The 21,825-nt window shown below is 43.4% G+C and overlaps 1 protein-coding gene across 1 annotated transcript in view; it reads left to right on the top strand.

Moving 5' to 3' along the window:
• LOC309560518 (galectin-4-like) overlaps positions 1-21,825 on the top strand; it is a gene marked incomplete at its 3' end in the record, with an annotated part of 132,388 nt that overhangs the window by 87,450 nt on the left and 23,113 nt on the right. The window contains exons 6-9 of the mRNA XM_082264150.1: positions 5,727-5,753; positions 12,480-12,506; positions 19,049-19,087; positions 20,748-20,836. Of these exons, the coding sequence (XP_082120276.1) occupies positions 5,727-5,753; positions 12,480-12,506; positions 19,049-19,087; positions 20,748-20,836 (182 nt within the window). The remainder of the gene's footprint in view (positions 1-5,726; positions 5,754-12,479; positions 12,507-19,048; positions 19,088-20,747; positions 20,837-21,825) is intronic.

Here is a 21,825-nt window from a genome sequence, read left to right on the forward strand (position 1 = left end):
GGTTATTCGAGAATCCAGGAGCCCATATGCTTCTCCGATAGTGGTAGTCCGGAAGAAAAACGGATCTTTGAGGCTTTGTATCGACTACCGAACACTGAACAGAAGAACCATCCCAGACCAGTATACCACTCCTCGAATTGAAGACGCCCTACAGAGCCTGTCAGGGGCGAAGTGGTTCAGTGTGATGGACTTAAAGAGTGGGTACTATCAGATCCCCATGCACCCTGAAGACCGGGAGAAGACAGCCTTCATAACCCCCGTGGGGTTCTTTGAGTTCAATCGCATGCCGCAGGGGTTGTCAGGAGCCCCTGCTACTTTCCAGAGGCTGATGGAAAGGACTGTTGAGGATATGAATTTGATAGAGGTACTGGTATACTTGGATGATGTTATCGTGTTTGGCAGGACTTTGGAAGAACACGAGGAGAGGTTGGAAAAGGTCCTGAAGAGGCTACACGAAGAAGGCCTGAAACTTTCTCCTGAGAAGTGTCAGTTCTATCAATCCTCGGTCCATTACCTGGGCCACATCGTGTCTGCAGAAGGGGTAGCCACCGACCCGGACAAGCTGGATGCTGTCTCCTCCTGGCCGAGACCTACAAATGTGACCGAACTTCGGTCGTTCCTGGGCTTTTGCTCCTATTACAGGAGGTTTGTGGAGGGGTTCGCCAAGATTGCCCGACCCCTCAATGAGCTACTAAAGAACGAGGAAGATGACGTTCCTGAACTGGTCAAGCCGACGAAGTCCACCATGGGACCCCGGAAGGCTAAGGAATCCATCCAGGATCAGTGGACCCCAGAATGTGAAGGGGCTTTCATTCAGCTGAAAAAGAATCTAACCACTGCCCCTGTGTTGGCCTATGCAGACCCCATGAAACCATATGAACTGCATGTCGATGCCAGCCGAGATGGGCTGGGTGGGGTACTCTACCAGGAACATGAGGGTCACTTGCGACCTGTCGCCTACGTGAGCAGGAGTCTACTACCTGCTGAAAGGAATTATCCTACCCACAAACTTGAATTCTTGGCCTTGAAGTGGGCAGTGGTTGACAAATTGAAAGATTACCTGTACGGAGCTGAATTCATTGTCAAGACGGATAATAATCCCCTTACCTATCTGTTGACTACAGCCAAGCTGGATGCCACAGGACACAGATGGTTGGCTGCCCTCTCTAGCTTCAACTTCAGCCTGAAGTATCGGCCAGGAATCGGGAACAGGGATGCAGATGCCCTATCCAGAAGGTTGCATGCACCACACGAACCTGATGAAGAATGGACCCATTTGGCTCCAGAAGGGGTGCGTGCCCTATATCAGGGAACTGAACTTCGATCCAGAGGAGGATCAAGAGCCGAAGAGATTGGGGTTTCGGCTGTCGGGGTACCCAAATACTATTGCAGGGGGACCCAGGTTGAAGGGAAAGATTTACCCCGGCTATCCAAAAGGGACTTGAGGAAGGAGCAGCTGGAAGACCCTCTGGGAAAACTTCTTTTGGAAGCCTTGGAGATCCAGCGCCCTGAGTTGCTTCTAACCGATTCTCCTCAGGGGGCCCGCCTGTTGCATAGAGAGTGGACCCGGTTACAGATCCGAGAAGGGGTGGCCTACCGAAGAGGCCCATCTGAAGATCTGGAGGAGAAGTGGCAACTGTTCTTACCAGCTAAATACAGGGAGAGAGTTCTGGCTGCTCTTCATGATAATCATGGCCATCTGGGACCTGAAAGAACTTTTCAGCTTGTCAGAGACAGGTTCTACTGGCCCTGTATGAGGGCCGAAGTTGAAGGATACTGTCATTCTTGTGTCCGATGTATACAAAGGAAGACTCTGCCACGTCAAGCAGCCCCAATGGGCCATCTGCAAAGCCAGGGACCCATGGAACTGGTGTGCATTGATTTCCTTTGCCTAGAGCCTGATCTGAGTGGCCAAGGGAATGTCCTTGTGATAACAGACCATTTTACCAGATACGCCCAAGCATTCCCAACAAAGGATCAGAAGGCCTCAACGGTAGCCAAAGTTCTTGTAGAAAAGTTCTTTGTACACTATGGGTTACCACAACGCCTCCATTCAGATCAGGGAAGAGACTTTGAAAGCAGACTGATCAAGAGACTGTTAGATCTGTTAGGCATCCAAAAGACTAGAACTACTCCCTACCATCCACAAGGGGATGCCCAGCCGGAAAGATTTAACAGGACTCTTTTGGACATGTTGGGGACTTTGAGCTCAGAGAAGAAACAGCATTGGGGCAAACATGTAGCTGCCATTGTGCATGCCTACAACAGTACTGTCAGTGATGCTACTGGATATTCCCCTTATCGTCTAATGTTTGGACGAGAGGCTCGGTTGCCAGTGGATTTGGCCTTTGGCATCTCGCCCGATCACACCTCTTCAGCATCGCACAAGGGATATGTGGACCGACTGCGGAAGAGTCTGAAATCGGCCTATGATAAAGCTCAGGCCACATCTGATCAACGTGGACTGAGGAATAAAAGGAATTTCGACTTAAAAGTTCGGATCCAAGACTTGCAACCCGGGGACAGGGTATTGTTGAGGAACTTGGGTGTCCCGGGAAAACACAAGTTGGCAGACCGCTGGAAATCCCAACCTTATGTTATCTGCAAGCAACTACCAAACCTCCCTGTGTATCAAATTCGGCCTGAAGGAAGTGTGGGCCCATTGAAGACTTGGCATAGGAACCATCTACTGCCTCTCTCTGAAGCAGTTCGCATGCCTCCTGTCGTAGATTCGCCAGATACCCCTTCGACCTCCCGCCTATCCAGACCAGTCACCAGATCTCAGTCGACACTCCCAGATGTGAGGGAGGGAAATTCTTCATCTGAAGATCTGGAAGATGAAGAGGAGGTACCTGACTGGATGTGGTCATCTCAGTTACCAGAACCCACACCTGCCTCCCTGTCTTCATCCGAATTGGCTGAAAGAGGAACCCTTCGGGCAGAAGCCCCCGAATTCATACCTTTTCACATGCTTCCAGAAGAAGTAGTTGATGATGAAGATCCTGAGGAGGAGGTTGCACCTTTCTCTGAAGAAGAACTGACCGCTCTTGAAACATCAGATTCCTGTGTGTTGGAACATGAGGAGGAGGACATTGAAGAATCCCCAGAAGTGGCTGGTCCTAGTACCTCTGAGATCGTGCCTCCCAAAGAACAGAGGGACAGGAGAGTCATTCACCCACCCAAAAGACTGACCTATGACCAATTGGGTGAATGCTCGGAAGAAGCTATCTTTACTTCCAAACGATCTCTTGATCAGCCTAGTTCTTCCACCGCAGATTTGGTGGAGGACAACCCTAGCTCACCCCCAGGCACATCTGTACAAGCCACCCAAGTGTCGGGGGTCTGTGAACAGAATTACCTTCCCTCCCCTGACAATTGGTGGGAGGTTCCTATGTCGAACCTGTGTTGTAATATGCAGTTGTTGAGTTTGAATTCTGCTTATGAAAAGGAAGATAATTCCCTGTTATGCATATGTTAATGTTTTTGTTGTGTACTGCCAACATATGCACTGGAGTACATGCTGTTGTCCTCTTTGGGGACCAAAGTTTCTTAAGTGGGGGGAGTGTGTAGCGGTGTTTAATATGCCTGAAAGATGATTGTTTGACATTTGAGAGGAACTCGGCTCCATCTAGTGGCCAAAACGACACACTGCAGCTACTATGGAATTTCTTGTGATGTGATTTTCCTTTCAGGAAGTTGAGAGACTTCATCATCCATAGTGCTCTTGGACTACCAGGATGCACTGCTTCACCGCACAGCCTTCTGGGGGAAGCTTTATAAAGGAAGGGAGGAGCCAGGCTCAGTCTCTTGGGAGAGACACAGTGAGACAAGCAGGAAGCCAGCGCTGTGGGCTGATGCTGCATGCTAGGCCGAAGCCTCTGGGCCTGAAGTGACGACGCTGAAACGTTCCATGCAAAGCAAGAGACCCTTCCCAGAGGTCCCATCGCTGTTTGCAGAGACCGGAGCCATCCACCCCAAACACCTCGCGCGGCTGGGGACAGAGAACAGAGACTAAGACAGCCGTGGAGAGTTCTAAGGGAAAATCCTGTTGGTGAGAGGGCACTTGCCCAAACCTGACTTTATCTACCAAAAGAAGTAACGTTATCCACAGATAGCTATAGTGTAACAGAAGGTGATAAACCCCGGGGTAGATCAGCATACTCTCTCAGGAGATTCATAGACAAACAATAATATCTGTAAAGGAGTCGCCAGAGGCCCATCTCTCTCACAGAAGTTATTGCTCAGCTACACAGATACCCTGTGGTGACAACCAACAGCTCACTGCTCTTTTTCTCTCTCTTGATCTTCATTCCTAATGCGGATTACAAATATATCTGCGCAGTTATCTTGCTAGCGAAGATTCAAGAAGAAGAAAGAAGAGGACTTTGGGGAAGGGACTCAGATAGGCCTATCTATCTTGTACTGTGTCTAGCATCAATGAGGGAGTAGTGTGGGATATTTCTTTTATCTTTTTAAAGCCGATTTAAGTAACCCTTTAAAATAACCGTATTTCATTGTATCTCACTTGCTTAATTTGATATACAGTAAATTAAGCTTTGGTTAATTACAATCCTGTGTGCTGTTCCATTGTGTCACCCAGAAAGACTACCATTGAAGAAGGTAATAAGTCACTGTTGCATATTGAAGTATTGTAGTCCAATCTGTGTATCCATTTGAAGGTCCAGTCCTATTCTGGTCAGTTGTGCCTGAGGAGGGATCGAGCCAGTTCTATAGGGTTGTTAGGCAGGGTGTAGACCCAATAACATAATCAGCAGCTCCTGCGGGGGTGGTGCTACATCAGTATGTGAATAGTGGTTCTGTAAAGGGTTATGGATTAGTATTATAGGGGTATTTTTAGTTAAAAAAGGTATTTGAGGCCGGAACTCCGCTTTCATGTAGATAAGCAGGCTTATGTAGAACAATGTAGCTGTATGTAGCTGCTATAACAGTGTAGCATATATGGTATTATCAACTGACTAGATTTTCGGTAAGATTAAAAGACATTTTCGAATTGGACAGGCTGAGATCTATGCAGAGAATGGGAGGCTTTATGTTATCAGCCTGTTGTGCGACTCCCTTCTCTCCATAGGTTGTAGTGTCTAAATAGAGCCTACCCCTTGTCATCTCTCTTCATCATGTTACAATGCAACCTCGCCTACAAGAAGATTAGGATGTAAGTCCTGCTACAAGACATAGACAGCCATGTAAAAGGTTCAGCAACAGACATGTATAAACCTTTTTGATATAACGGTAGACCATTATAGCAGTCCTCTTTTATAATATGCTCACACAACCTATTTTAATAAGTAACATGAGCTGCCATGTGTTGCAATGTAAAGATGAATTCATTAGCAGCATGATATGTGAACAGACAGTAAAGTATATGAAGTATAACCAAGCTGTGTTGCCTTTGCTCATATAAGCCTTGAATCATGGTGCTTAATAACAACTAGCTTGCTTGCTAAGGTAAAGCTGGATACACATTATACAATTTTCTTTAGATTTTTTCCTTTAGACTTACCAAAACCATATAATAGGAGGTCAGACCTAAACACTTTCAGTTTGTATGCAATCAGGCAGGCCCTTGCACTACATAGTTGAAGGTAAATCTAAAGGAAATCTACCAACAAAAGTTGTAAAGTGTGTATCCAGCTTAATGCAAACCTGATTCATTATAATAACCTCCCTGTTAATATTGACTGACTGTTTTATTCTTCCTCCTATAGGCTCAGCCAATGTATGGAGCATCCATGGTAAGTCTGAAAAGCTTTACTGACAAAAATTGGATATGAACAGGAAAATAAATTACAATAAAGATAAATAGAGCAGTGGATGACTGTAATCATATTCATGATACAATATCATTTAAAAACAACAGCTATAGATCCCCATGAGGCTGTGTTAGTAAGATCTGTCAAGCTCAATTCTCAGAAGTGTTAAAAAAGGCCCAAAAAAAATATATATATAAGTGGAGTGAAGTCTATAGAAAAACAGGCTGATAAAAAAAAAGACTAACCCCCACCCCTTACAGTACAGTAAGCACCAATTAGTGCCTGTACTTACCTCCTATGCTCTTTACCACCACTTTGACACTGGTTCTACTTGAAAAAGTTCTTCAAAAATGAACTTTCCCAGTATTTCGATTTTTGAAAGACGCCGACCTTCTTTTGATGGCATCCAGAACGGACATTTACCTGCTCAGGAAATGGGCTCTGTGTTGGGGAAAACCAGTGGAATGCTACACTCATTTCCATTAATGACCAGTCTGATAACTGGAATTTCCACAAAACCTGTTTTGTGTTTGAACACACTTTTTTTTTTTTTTTTACAAAAGTTTTTATTAGAAAGTCAGATCAAGAAGAATATAACAAAGCTTATGCAATGCAAGCAAACAATCAATGACAAGTAATATCATACATAAGAGTATTACAAAAACAGTCAAGCATTAGAATCACAGATCCAGGAAAGTCAACTATGTGTTATCAATGTCAGGGAATGTACATTACATCATATGGTTGGCGATGGAATATCCGACAGAGTCAAAGTCATATGTGAAAAAAGTTAACCATCAAAAGAATCAAAAAAAAGGGGAAAACTCAACCGCCAGAAGGGTCCCAGAGATCCCATTTCCCATTGAAGGCAATCATGGTATTGTTTAAGTGTGGAATATTTTTTCGGAGAGTCTAACACTCTCCATTCTGGATAATACCTGAGACCATACCAGGCTGCTAGATCTCCAGTTTAATGCAATCATCCAATGTATTGATGACATAAGAGTGTGAAACAGCCTGGACATGGGGGCAGGGACGTTCGGGACCCGAGAAAACAGTAGACATATCCTGGGGTTAATAGTTGCCTCAGAGTCTTTCAGTTTGGACAAAAATCTCCTGACTCTGTCCCATATAGGTTTAAGGTGATCGCAACTCCAAAAGAGATGCAGGAATGTGCCCTCCTGATCACAACCTCTGAAACAAAGGGGGGAAACTGAATTGTAAAAAGAGTGAATCAGAGGAGGTGTCAGGTACCACCTGGTGATGAGTTTAAATGATGATTCTCTACTTGCAGAAGAACGTGTGCATTTACGCATGTTAGAAAGCATGTTATCCCACTCCAAAACAGAAATCGAGCATTCTAGATCCTCTTCCCACTTAAGCATGTATTTCAATTTATCAGGTAATGGGGAGCATATGAGGTGTCTGTATAACCTTGAGATTAAGCCTCTATCTCTGGGTGAGGAGCAACAGATAGATTCAAATGTAGTATAGGGGGGATGTAGTGATAAGGAGCTGTGAGATTGGAAGAACTTTTTGATGGACTCATAATGGGGTTCTTCTGATTTAGGGAGAATATGAAGTCTCATAAGTTGGTCAAAGGAGCAAAAAGAATTGCTTACTGATAATGACAGTAGGGAGGTCAGGCCTCTAGAAATCCAGGGATGAAGGTCCTCCAGGCTCAATGGGAGAGCAGGGGACTCCAAGACACCTAAAAATGTAGATAAAGGAGAAACTTCTGATAGAAGGCCACATAGGGACCTATATTTCCTCCATAAAATAATTAAGTGATTGACAATTTTATTAGACAGGGGGGGAGGTCTAGGGATTGTGAGAGAGTTCCATAGGATAGCCTTAAGAAAAAGGGGGGGCGATGGAAGCTTCCTCAAAGGCTAGCCACGGAATTACTTCCTCTTTGGAATGCCATTGTGATATTTGGGTGAGTTTGGCTGATAAGTAATAGGACCATAGGTCCGGAAGACATAGACCCCCTTTATGGTGTGGAGTGTGGACAATCTGCTTGTTAAAGGGATGATCATTCCAGGATTTCTTGAGTTATATGCTATATACAAGTAGGTTTAAGGTGAGAGGCCAATTCACTAGGTGGTGGTCGTGGAATCACAAAGAGCACCTGTCTCCTCAATCTGAAAGTGTGTGTCACCTTACATCACGGGCATTGCATGGACTTGGCTTTATTTCATTTCATTTACATTTTCATTGCTATTGAAGCATTACTTTCATCTTGTCTGTCAGCGCTGCTCTATTATATTTTAAGACTGTTGGACAGGTGTTGTATTTTTGACCTGAGAGTTCAGCTGCGATTTATGTCATTTTATATCCACTTGCGCTGATATTATTTTTGCTTGTATCTAATCTGCTTGTTATATCTAGGTCTCTTCCCGTTCCAGGCGAACCTGGAGATATCTCTCTGGAAGGAGGCTATGTGAGCAGGGCCGGCCTTAGGTGTTCAGGCGCCCTGTGCGAGTTAATCCTGTGGCGCCGCCCCCTCCCCCCGCGCGCATTTTTTTCACCTTTTTTGCACTTTATTTGGCTTTTCTTTTTTATGATCACTAATAACTTAGCCCCCCTTACATCAGAGACCCCCTCACACAGGGCCCCCTTTACATCAAAGACCCCCACACAAAGCCCCCCTTAATTTAGAGCCCCCCTACATCAGAGAGCCCCCCATCACATCAGAGACCCCCCACACAAAGCCCCCCTCACATCAGAGACCCCCCACACAAAGCACTCCTTACATCAGAGACCCCCCACACAGAGCCCCCCTCACATCAGAGACCCCCCACACAAAGCACTCCTTACATCAGAGACCCCCCACACAGAGCCCCCCTCACATTAGAGACCCCCCACACAAAGCCCCCCTAACATCAGAGACCCCCCACACAAAGCCCCCCTCACATCAGAGACCCCCCACACAAAGCACTCCTTACATCAGAGACCCCCACACAAAGCACTCCTTACATCAGAGACCCCCCACACAAAGCCCCCCTAACATCAGAGATACCCCCACACAAAGCCCCCCTAACATCAGAGACCCCATACACACACACAAAGCCCCCCCTTACATCACAGACCCCCTACACACACACAAAGAACCCCTTATATCAGAGCCCCCCCCCCACACACAGAGCCCCCCACATCAAAAAGCCCCCCTTACATCACAGACCCCCACACATAGCCCCCTTACATCAGATCCCCCCCCCACACGGAGCCCCCCACATCAGAGAGCCCCCCTTACATTACAGACCCCCCACACAAAGCCCCCCTAACATCCAAGACCCCCCCACACAGAGCCCCCCTAACATCAGAGACCCCATACACACACAAAGCCCCCCTTACATCACAGACCCCCTACCCACACACAAAGCCCCCTTACATCACAGACCCCCTACACACACACACAAAGCCCCCCTTACATCACAGACCCCCTACACACACACAAAGCCCCCCTTACATCACAGACCCCCTACCCACACACAACCCCTTATATCAGAGCCCCCCTTACATCACAGACCCCCCATACATAGCCCCCTTACATCAGATCACCCCCCCCATGGAGCCCCCCACATCAGAGAGCCCCCTTACATAACAGACACCCCACACAAAGCACCTCTCACACAGAGAACCCCCACACAGAGCCCCCCTCACATTTTTTGAAGGAATTAGACCTCACTTACCTTACAGTCAGCAGCTTTTTTTTTTCTTCAAACTTCCCGCCCACACATTCCCGGGGAGTGTGGGCGGGGCGGGAGGAGGAGGAGAAGGGCGAGGAGGAGCTGACGATCTCTCCTCCCTGCAGGGATGCCAGAGGAGAGATCGTCAGCTCCTCCTCGCCCCGCCCCTTCTCCCCCTGCTCCCACCCCGCCCACACTGTCAGTGTGGATCGGAGGCTGAGCTGTGTGTGATACACAGCTCGCCTCACTGCAGCAGTAGGTGACAGAGGCACAGCCGCACAGCGGGAGGTAAGCGGCGGCCGCGGCCTGTGTTAAAGCTGAGTTCCGGGCACAAAAACAATATTTTTTTTTTGTGCCCCTCCACTAGTTCGACAGTACCTGAAAAGGAATTGAATAGTTATTTTTTTTTTTTTGTTTACTCACCTTGTATTTGAAGATCGTAAATACTCACCTCAGAGTACTTCCTCCCTCAGCGCCGCGGCTCACCCGTCACTTCCTGTCTCGCGATGATTCCTGGGAGCTGAACGTCATCGCTCCCAGGAATCAATGCGACGGCACCGGCCCCGCTCGTCACTTCTGGGCGATGCCGCATTCCCCTGCTAAACAGCTTCTGGGCATGCCCAGAAGCTGTGGAGGAATGCGGCGCCGCACCGGAAGTGACGAGAGGGGCCGGTGCAGGCGCATTCTGGGACAGGAAGACACGGAAGAAGACACAGAAGAGGACCGCGCCGGCTTCACCTGCCCACAAGAGAGATGGAAACGCTGTGGAAGAAATTTTATAAGTAAGTATTTCTTCTAAAAGGTAAGTGCGAACCGGGACAGATCAGAGGCTAGCCATTGTGGAATGTGCTAGCCCTGACTGTCCCGGGGGTATGTCTATTAAAAAATGACTTCTGTGCCCGGAACTCCGCTTTAACCCTGTCCAGGCCGCGGTCGCCGCTTACCTCCCGCTGTGCGGGCTGAATCGCCTGATCTTCTGCGAGCTGTGATGGCTGCACGGCGCCCTTGTTGCCCATGGCGCCCTGTGCGGCCACACGGCTTGCACACCCCAAAGGCCGGCCCTGTATGTGAGACTTAGGTATGTTGATAGGGAGGGCTCTAAAACAGAAAAGTAGCTTAGGTAGGATGATCATTTTCACCGCTATGCATCTCCCAAGGAAGGAGATGAAATATGTCGACCATGTTCGCAGTAGGGCGTTTAATCTTTTAAATAGTGGAGGGAAATTTGCTAAGTAAAGGGAGTCATAGTATGGTGTGAGAAATACTCCTAGGTATTTAAACGATTTTGTACACCAGGAAAATGAAAAATGGTCTTTAATTGAGACCTGCATCCAATTCGGTAAATTAATAGGCATCAGAGAGCATTTGGGTATATTTACACTTAATCCAGACATAGAGTGGAAAATCTCCAGTTCTATAAGTAGTTGAGGCAAGGATATATGAGGGCTAGACAAGAATAACAACACATCGTCTGCATATAGGCTGAGTTTATATTCCCTTCCTCCCTTAAAGTACCCACAGATCTTTTCATTATTTCTAATGGAACATGCTAGAGGCTCTATAGCTAGGGCAAAGAGCAGGGGGGAGAGGGGGCAACCCTGTCTAGTGCCCTGATTGAGATGAAAGAATTCTGAATTACAACCGGGTAAACGTATCCTCGTTTGGGGGGAGTCATACAGGGCTTTGAAGCCGTAAATGAATCTTGTTCCCAGACCAAATCTAGGTAAAATGTTTTCCAGGTATGACCAGCTAACACTATCAAATGCCTTATGAATATCTAGGCTGACTAGGCATGTTGGGGATTTAGATGAATTAGCATCTTGAATAATATTAGCGGCCAAGCGGATATTATCCGTAAGTTGTCTGCCGAGGATGAAGCCCGTTTGGTCTGGGTTAATAAGATGGGGGATACTGCTGGCTAGTCGATTTGCAAGGAGACGGCCAAAGAGCTTAAGATCATTATTCATAACAGAAATAGAACACACTTTTTTTATACCACTTGAACTCCAGAAGGTTATACCTCCTTTTTAACCAGGGCATTTTTTGCTATTCAGCACTGCGCTACTTTAACTGGCAATTGATCGGTCACGCAATACTGTATGTAAATTATATTTTTATCATTTTTTCACACAAATAGAGGTTTCTTTTGGTGGTATTTGATCACCACTGGATTTTTATTTTTTCTGATATAAACGAAAAATCAAAAATTTGGAGAAAAAGAAACAAACTATATTTTATACTTGCTGTCAAAAAACAAACCCAATAAAATATTTTGTCATAAATTTAGGCCAAAATATATTCTGCGACATGTCTTTGGTAAAAAAAATCCCAATATGTGTATATTACTTGCTTCATGTGAAATTTACAGCATCTACAAATTATGGAATATAATTGAAAATGTATCAATTATGATGTACTGATGGCCTATCACATTTCTTGAGGTCTAAAAAGGTAGGACAGTACAAATACCCCCAAATGACACCTTTTTAGAAAGTAGACAATCTGAGGCATTTAGGAAGAGGCAGGGTGAGTTTTTTATTTTTTGTAATTTTGTAAGTTGTAATTTTTAATCACATTTTTTTTTTTAAATAAAGAAATGTAATAAAAAAAAAAAAAGATTTCACAATTGTTTTGTTACATACTGATTGGCTACAGCCAATGATCACTGGGCCCCGAGCACTAGGATCCGCAATGTTGCCTTTGCTCTTATAAGCTTTGAATCATGGTGCTTAATAACAACTAGCTTGCTTGCTAAGGTAAAGCTGGATACACACTATACAATTTTCTTTAGATTTTTTCCTTTAGACTTACCAAAACCATATAATATGAGGTCAGACCTAAACACTTTCAGTTTGTATGCAATCAGGCAGTCCCTTACACTACATAGTTGAAGGTAAATCTAAGGGAAATCTACCAACAAAAGTTGTAAAGTGTGTATCCAGCTTAATGCAAACCTGATTCATTATAATAACCTCCCTCTTAATATTGACTGACTGTTTTATTCTTCCTCCTATAGGCTCAGCCAATGTATGGAGCACCCATGGTAAGTCTGAAAAGCTTTACTGACAAAAATTGGATATGAACAGGAAAATAAATTACAATAAAGATAAAAAGGAGCAGTGGGTGACTGTAATTATATTCATGATACAATATCATTTAAAAACAACAGCTATAGATCCCCATGAGGCTGTGTTAGTAAGATCTGTCAAGCTCAATTCTCAGAAGTGTTAAAAAAAGGCCCAAAAAAAAAAATATATATAAGTGGAGTGAAGTCTATAGAAAAACAGGCTGATAAAAAAAAAAAGACTAACCCCCACCCCCTACAGTACAGTAAGCACCAATTAGTGCCTGTACTTACCTCCTATGCTCTTTACCACCACTTTGACACTGATTCAACTTGAAAAAGTTCTTCAAAAATCAACTTTCCCAGTATTTCGATTTTCGAAAGTCACCGACCTTCTTTGAATGGCATCCAGAACAGACATTTACCTGCTCAGGAAAGGGGCTCTGTGTTGGGGAAGACCAGTGGAATTCTACACTCATTTCCATTAATGACCAGTCTGATAACTGGAATTTCCACAAAACCTGTTTTGTGTTTGAACACACTTTTTTTTTTTTTAACCACTTGAGCCCCAGAAGGTTATACCTCCTTTTTAACCAGGGCATTTTTTGCTATTCAGCACTGCGCTACTTTAACTGGCAATTGCTCGGTCACGCAATACTGTATGTAAATTACATTTTTACAATTTTTTCACACAAATAGAGGTTTCTTTTGGTGGTATTTGATCACCACTGGATTTTTATTTTTTCTGATATAAACGAAAAATCAAAAATTTGGAGAAAAAGAAACAAACTATATTTTACTTGCTGTCATAAAACAAACCCAATAAAATATTTTGTCATAAATTTAGGCCAAAATGTATTCTACGATATGTCTTTGGTAAAAAATCCCAATATGTGTATATTACTTGCTTCATGTGAAAGTTACAGCATCTACAAATTATGGAATATAATTGAAAATGTATTAATTATGATGTACTGATGGCCTATCACATTTCTTGAGGTCTAAAAAGGTAGGACAGTACAAATACCCCCCAAATGACACCTTTTTAGAAAGTAGACAGTCTGAGGCATTTAGGAAGAGGCAGTTGTGAATTTTTTTTTTTTTTTTTTGAAGTTGTAATTTTTCATCACATTTTTTTTTTTTTTTTAAATAAAGAAATGTACTAAAAAAAATATTTCACAATTTTTTTGTTACATACTGTCACCTGTGCAGTACAGTTCCATCATGTGACTAATGTAGTGGTGATCAGGGACACTGACTGGTGACACTATGTTAACAAAAAAAAAAAAATTAAAGTTTTTATTACATTTTTTACTATTATTATTTTTTTTTGCACTTTGTTTGCTGTTACGATAAAGATCACTGTAGCAGCAAAGTTTTCAACTGTCATGAATGGGTTATATTGATGACAGCTGTGATCACGAGTGATCTGTGATTGGCTACAGCCAATGATCACTGGGCCCCGAGCACTCGGATTTGCAATGTGTTTTGTCCGGTGGTCGCATGTGCGGGGGGGAATGGACCCTAACACGGTTTAGGCGAAAACACATACAGTACATATATGTGATTTTGCCTGCAGGTGCCACCCAGCCACAGTATATGTACTGTGGCTGGTTGGCAAGTGGTTAAAATGACACTTTTTCACTAATGATGACACCCTTTTATGGGTGAAACATGTTGAGTTTCGGGATTTGGATGCTCACGTGCTTTACATTATCAGGGGATGCAGGGTAAATTTGAAAAAAATAGTCTGGTGTGGTGTGGGAGGCATTCATTATCATGACCAGCTTTTGGGCATAAATAAGGAAATGTTTCTCATGGAAAATGCATTTTGAATACTCCTAGGATATTTTTTTTTTTATCAACTGCATCCACCTGCAGGTTTATGATTTTTTACATTTTGCCAATATACTTTATTTTTAGCTATGTATGAATAAAAGTTATATTTTAGGGCTTAGTGGGTTCTGTGCGAAGAAAGATTGAAGCACAGCTCTTGCATTGATTTACCAGATGTGAGTCTTTAATGCTGCACACAGATCTCCTCTCTCCAAACACCAAAAATCCCTCTCCTTGTACACCTGGTTAATAAATAGTGCTGTAGGGGAAGTACCTGCCTTCTACAATTATCCCCTTCTCGACTTTGCCTCAGGCTAACTCTTTACAATGTCCCATTGGGGAGATTTTTTTTTAAAGGCATAAGTTCACCTTTAGGGAAAAAATAATAAATGCACACATTTTTCCAGAAAAAAAAAATGTGCATTTATTATTTTTTCCCCCAGGAGCCTGCAAATCATTGCACCTGCGATCAGTCAATCGTTGGTGCAATGTCAGTCTCTTGCAGACACATCTTCCAGTTTTCTTGGCCTCACCTCTGTACAGGATTTCTGTTTAAATGTTAGAGGAAATGTCAATGGTAGTCCGTTGAGAATTACAACTATGCCACAGTGGAAGACAGGACTTGTGGTTTCTTCATTCACAGATTGCTGTGAATAAATGATGTGGCTGTGCAGGTGTCCTGGCACTGCCATGCTAATTTTGTGACAGTGGGTGCGGCTAAATATGGGTGTAATCTTTAACATGCTCTAAAAGTAAACTTAGCCTTTAATATGTTACTAAACCCACAACAGTAAAATCAGTCTGTAAATGCAGTAAAGCATGCTTGTTATACAGTGGATCCTAATGGGTTAATCCTCTGCATTGTGTAAAAAGGCTGTTTGACCCTATCTCTTCTGATCCTCTCCTCCTTCTGCTGTCCCCAATATATTTCCTGATAATACAGAGCCAGGGGACAGGCTGCACATGCTCAGTTTGGTGTGTATTGCTGGAGAGTTTTTTTTTTCTTGGGAGGGTGCATGTGATTAACACAAGACCAATCAGCACTGTCTATATAGAGGATCAGGGGTATTTAGCAGTTTATATTTACTCAAATATTTAAAATTATTCTGTGTAATGTGGGAGACCAGATATAGTGAATGCAGGGTCCTGGGTTTACCAACACTTTAAGATCCTATTATGAGACACAAATCTCACGCACAAATGAAAGGAGATCTCTCAAAGGTACAGTAAGTATAGTGCCCTGCCCTAGACAGACTAAATTTAGTTTTTGGCTCTGCTGTACCAAGTGGAGCGGCATTCTATTTTATAGGTCTGGCCAGGTTTCCATAAGCTGGCTGATTAATCCTGTCTGCCTCTGGAAGAAGTTTACAGAACTAGAGTAGGAGTGTAAGCTACTGGGTTATGAATATTTATCTGACCTCAGCCAATCCCTAGGAGGAGGTACCCAGAAGATGGCTGGGGAGAAGATAAATGTTTGAGGAGCTTGTTCAGAAAGTGTCATTTTCTTGGGGCTGCTGCCTCCTGGGAGGCAGCCTGTATACTGAAGAGCTGTTGTTGGGCCTCAGCATGTGCTTGGATGAGGGCCTGGAAGAACTTGGGACTGAAGGATTTGGCCTCTTCTGATAAAGCTGTTCTGGAGAAGGTCCTTTTCCCTCACGGGGAAGTGTCACATGAAAGCTGGGTGGGCAGCAGCACATTGTGAGCAGGACTTTGGTCTAGGACTCTAGGTGTGCATGTGCTTTGAGGATTCATCTGAGAGCTTGCAGTAAGGACTGGGACTGCTCCTATAGAGTCTCAGAATAGCTGGCTATCCCCTCCACCTCCCACAAGGCCTGAGGGCCAAATCCAGCTTGCCAGTTCATTTTATGTGGCCCTCGCACCTCTCCTGCAGCTGCGGAACCCCCCTTGTCTCCACCAGCAGTCGGTAACAGAACTCTTGGCAGAACCCCATGGCAGAATTAGGCTCTGTTTGCATAGTCTCTAATAAAGTTTCTGTATGATACCAGCGATGTACAAACCTTCTTTTTAGACTAGCATCATCGAGTGGACTCCGTGCCGGTCTGCACCTACCCTTCACAGCTTAAATATGTTATTACTATAACCAGTAATAATTGAACGCAAAGGCAAATATTTAATATGATAAATAGTGGATATATTCATATAATCTTACGGATACAACCAGCCCGTTGAGTGCAACCATAATACTGATGCAGCCTGCAATGAAATTGAGTTTGACATCCCTGCCCTAGACTGTGTTTGTCGTGTGCTTGGAACTGGTGTCTGGACATGGCAGCCTCTGAAGAGGTAAAGGAGACCCGTGCATATATTCAATAACCCCTCTAGGGAGAGCACTACATAAGGGGAATTCTCTCCTAGACATATTGCATTACAACAAATGTTCCAACTGGAAGATTGTACCTCTATTATTGTTCCTTTAGAAACTCAACATTTTAGATTTTTCTTCACTTTCTGTCTCAGAGACAGGGGTCAACAGGACAAATAGAGAGATTGAATCTCCCCACTGGGACACACAAAGAAGTAAAAATCTGACAGGTTCTAGTCCTTCCCCATTTTAAAAATAAAAATTACTTTGGATTTAGGTATATTTTAATGTGCTGGCTAACGGACAAATAGTCTGCAAAATAAATTTGTTTAAGTGTCAAAGTGTCGGTACTGTGTTGTAAATTTTGTAGCACTAATTATTGTAATACTGGTCCATTTACAATATATATGTTGTGATTTAAAACTGGACACATTTTTAGATTTATAAAAATAGACACTGTAGACATGCTCCATTCTGTCAAAAAAGCCTACTTTGTCACTTAATAATACTCTGTCCTCTAGTCCTCGTCGTCTCTTCTCTACTTTTAACTCTCCACTTTCTCCACCACCTCCACGCAGTAACTCACTTACTGCTCACAAGATTGGCAACCACTTCAAAAACAAGATTGATGCAATTTGTGGGGGCATCTTCACTGCAAAGACATCTATCGCACTTAACATACCCTGTACAAAACCTCCCTCAACACTTTTTCCTCTTTTGACCTTGCTAGTACCGAAGAGGTCAATAAAGTTTTCTCAGAAGCCTGCTATACCACCTGTCCCCTGGATCTGGTTTCCTCACAACTATTACAGTCCTTCTATCCTTTGCTCCCTTACTCACATCTTCAATCTCTCCCTCTCTACTGGTACCTTCCTCTCCCCTCTGAAACATGCGCTGATCACCCCCATATTTAAAAGGCCATCACTGGACCCCACCAGCTTGAACTACTTAAGCCCAATCTCCTTGCTCCCGTTTACCTCTAAACTTTTAGAAAGCTTACTCTATAACCGTCTGAGCTCCTACCTCAACCTTCTTGACTCCTTACAGTCTAGGTTTCGCTTACTACACTCCACTGAAACTGCCTTACTAAAACTCACTAATGATTTACTAACATATTACTAGACCTCTCTGTAGCCTTTGATTCTGTTGACCATTCCCTCCTCCTCAAAAAACTCCACTCTCTTGACCTTTAAGACTCTGCTCTCTCCTGGTTCTTCTCCTACCTATCATGCATTCAGTGTTATCTATAACTCCTCCTTGTCTCCTCCTCTCCACTTCCTCTTTCTGTAGGGTTCCACCAAGGTTCTGTTCCTTGGTCCCCTCCTCCTCTTCATCTACACCTCTTCTCTTGGTCACTTGATAAACTCCCATGGCTTTCAGTACCATTTCTATCCTGTCCTCTCGCATTACTAACCTACTAACTGACATATCAGCATGGATGTCACACCACTTCCTTAAACTCAATCTTTCTAAAACGGAGCTCATATTATTCCCTCCTGCCCGCGCCCCCTCCCTTGACTTCTCCATCAAGATTAATAATACAACCAACAGTCCCTGCCCTCATGCCAGGTGCTAGGTGTAATCCTGGACTCTGACTTGTCATTGAAGCCCCTGTCCAAATCTTGCAGACTTCATCTCTGTAACATCTCCAAAATACATCCCCTTTTTAACCATTAAAACCACCTTATTCACTCCCTTGTTTTCTCTCGCCTTGACTATTGTAACTTCCTCCTCATTGGCCTACCTCTCCACATGCTATCCCTCTTCAGTCTATTATGAATGCTGCTGCTGCTGCTGTTCAGTGTCTGCCACTCCTCTCTGCGCATCCCTGCACTGGCATCCCATTGCCCAGCGAATATAATTAAAAACACTAACAATAACATACAAAGCCATTTACAACTCTGACCCAAGTCATCGCCAATCTCGTCTCCAAATATCACCCAAACCGTCCTCTCTGCTCCTTCCAAGACCTCCTGTTCTCTAGCTCCCTTGTCTCCTCCTCCCATGCTCGTCTCCAGGACTTCTCCAGAGCCTCTCCCATCCTTTGGAATTCACTACCCCAATCTGTCCAGCTATCTCCTACTTTGTCCACTTTTAGGCGATCCCTGAAACTCATCTTTATAGGGAAGCCTATCCTGCCTTCAGCTAATAACCAAATCTTCTATTTCTCCGATCATTTTATCTTTTATTCCACCAGCCCCTCCCTTTTTAGATTGTGAGCTCGCAGGAGCAGAGCCCTAGTATACCTCTTGTATTGAATTGCATTGTTGCTCTATTGTATCCCTTTTAATTGTAAAGTGCTTCGCAAACTGTTGGCACTATATAAATCTTGTATAATAATAATAAATTATATTTGTTCCAGGCACCAAGCATGGCTTTTCCAGTGTTTGGGGCACCTAAGGTAACCTTTTATGTTGTATGCAGAACATGACTGCATTTTCTTAAAATGACAAATAAACCTAAAATTGTATAATAAGTAAATTAATATCCAAATAAGTAGCCTGAGCATTTACAAATATATTATTTGCCAATAATAATATATTTTGTTTATCATTCCAGCAGAAGAAAGGACCCACAGTAGTGCAAAATCCGGTATGTTTAGGTTATTCTTGGTACATATTTTGGGAACAAATGGGTGGTGTAACAAACTCAGTGATAGTTGGAGTTTTGCCCATTTCTACCAATCACATGTTAGCTTTCACCTACTAAATATGTACTAGTATAACATGCTACAGATTTTTTCCATTCTTGTTGAATGAACAAGACTAGACTGCTGAAAAACATATTATAAACCATTATTATTCAAAACCACAAAAATTGTGCATTGACCAACAACCCAAGAGTAGACAATGGAACAAGTATATTCAATAAGTGCAAATTAACTTTTCAGCATAATACATATCATGACCCATTACTAGTCAAACCTGTGCTAGTCACAGGTATGATGTCAGCATAACTAAAGTATAACATCACCATAGCCTAAATGTCCTTACCATGGGTGCTGTACAGGCATTCAACTACCCCAAAAACCCAGCTGAGGATATGAATCAGTAACCGCAACTGACCTCTGTTAAAACTGTGACAAAGATAGCTGAGCAGGGAGTGCGCAAACAACAAGATGGCTAGAAATATTAAAACTCTGTTTATCATCCCCCAGAACATCACATAACTGAGTCTTAGCCCCTCCCTCCAACATTACAGCCAATCAGGCCCACCAAAATTGTAAACATTACTCAAATGCATAACCATCAGCATCCACTTGAATACATGTTTCCATTGGTCAAGGCTTCCTTTCACAAGAGCTGAATGCAGCTATCATCTTAATTTTAATGTCATATACACTATTCTCAAAGACAGCTTGCAAGGCATTAAAGTGTAGTTCCAGCTTCATCCTAATTAGCCCTAAAACTTCCCCGTCTCTCCTCTTAGCACCTATGCTAACTAACCTGTATTAGAAAGATGCATATACTTACCTATTTTCAGGCTGCTCCGGACTGCTCATTGAATCTGGTTCCCCTGTTTCAGCCAGTGTGGCTGCAGGGGAAAGGAGGGAGCACTGACAATGGATGGGCTATTGAAGCCTATGGGTAACATCACTGATCCCAGGTAATACCAGCTATTGTCGGAGCACTCTCTCCTCTCCCCTCCCCTCACATGACTTTACTGGAGCAACCTGAAAATAGGTAAGTACTGTATGTACATCTTTCTTACAAAGGTTTGTTAGCATAGGTTTTAAGGCTAGTTAGTATGAAGCTGGAATTCCACTTAAGCTTTATTATGGATAGATATGGGTGGGTTGAATCTAGTAGAACCCTCCTGATGAGTAATATGGCAGGTGGGTGGGTATTACATTAGGCACATTAACACTCCATGGTAAAGAGCCGAGTGGTCAGATACTTATACAGGGAGATCTAACTGCTGCACAAAAGAAAGGATATAAGGATCCAGAAGGTAACTTGACTCACCATTATAAACCAAGACCAAATTAGTTTACGATAAAATAGCCTTTGAAAACTCTGTTCTATTTTTTTATTATTAAAATTAATTTTTCTTTTGCCTAGGTGATGCCTTTTCAAGCTGCTTTCCCGGGAAGTTTTGCCAATAACGGAAACATTGTAATTACAGGAAATGTGCACTATGGTGCAGACAGGTGCGTTCTTACAGTGTACTAGCTCTTTTTCTTTGGTAACCTGTGATGGTCTGGCCTAAGGTTTCAGAGTCTTCATCAAAAACCCTCTAGACCAGCCTTTTGCAACCTTTTTAACAGGAACCCTGGAGATAAGTTGGTACAGAAATGGTACATTAGTGTAAAGGTCATGGGGAAGATAATGTTCCATACACCCGTGGTCATTAGGAAGAATTCCCCCTACAGAAAGCTAAAAAAATAATTGGTGTCAGAAGTTGCTAATTGCTCAAAGATCCCCTAGCAACATCTGGAGGTACCCTAGGGTTTCACAGAACCCTGGTTGAGAACGGGTGCTCTAGATCTCATGAAGAGTTTGAAAGTCTCTGAAACAGTGTCATACATTAAACAGAGCCAACCTTCTGAACTACAGAGGTGCTAAGGAGGAGTATCAGGAGGTGGTGTTAGCGCAGGAATCACAGCTTGTAAGCAGCAAGGTACCATGCGATATGTAGTCTTTAGAATTTAAACGTAAACAGCAGAGGAGAAGCTGCAAAGTATGCAGGAAATCCAAGTAGTTGTGAAAAGAGATGGCAAGCAAATAGCACTCATAACATGATGAAAGAATTTTCAGGTAAGCTTAGATTGTCAAAAATATTTATTTTATGTATTGATATACAGAGGGTAAAATAAGTATTGAACACGTGACCATTTTTCTAGGTATATATATTTTTAAGAGCCCATTCAGACTAGCGCGACTTGTCAGGCGACTTGTCAGCCTGACAAGTCGCGGTAGGTCGCGGTCCATTGAGTAGTACAGGACCCGTTCTAATAGGAGCGAATCAAGTCGCTCTGACTTAGAAAAAAATGAATTTTTGTAAAATCTTACCTGTAAAATTCCTTTCTCTGAGTCCTCCGACAGTCGCCGCCTCCTCTAAGTCCTCACTGATGGGTATTGTCTTCCTATCCGTAGGAATAGCTAGGCATATAGACTTAGTCCAAAGACAAAAGGCATT

Source organism: Pelophylax lessonae (assembly GCF_965119305.1).
Source record: "Pelophylax lessonae genome assembly, chromosome: 7".
Classification (NCBI taxonomy): domain Eukaryota; kingdom Metazoa; phylum Chordata; class Amphibia; order Anura; family Ranidae; genus Pelophylax; species Pelophylax lessonae.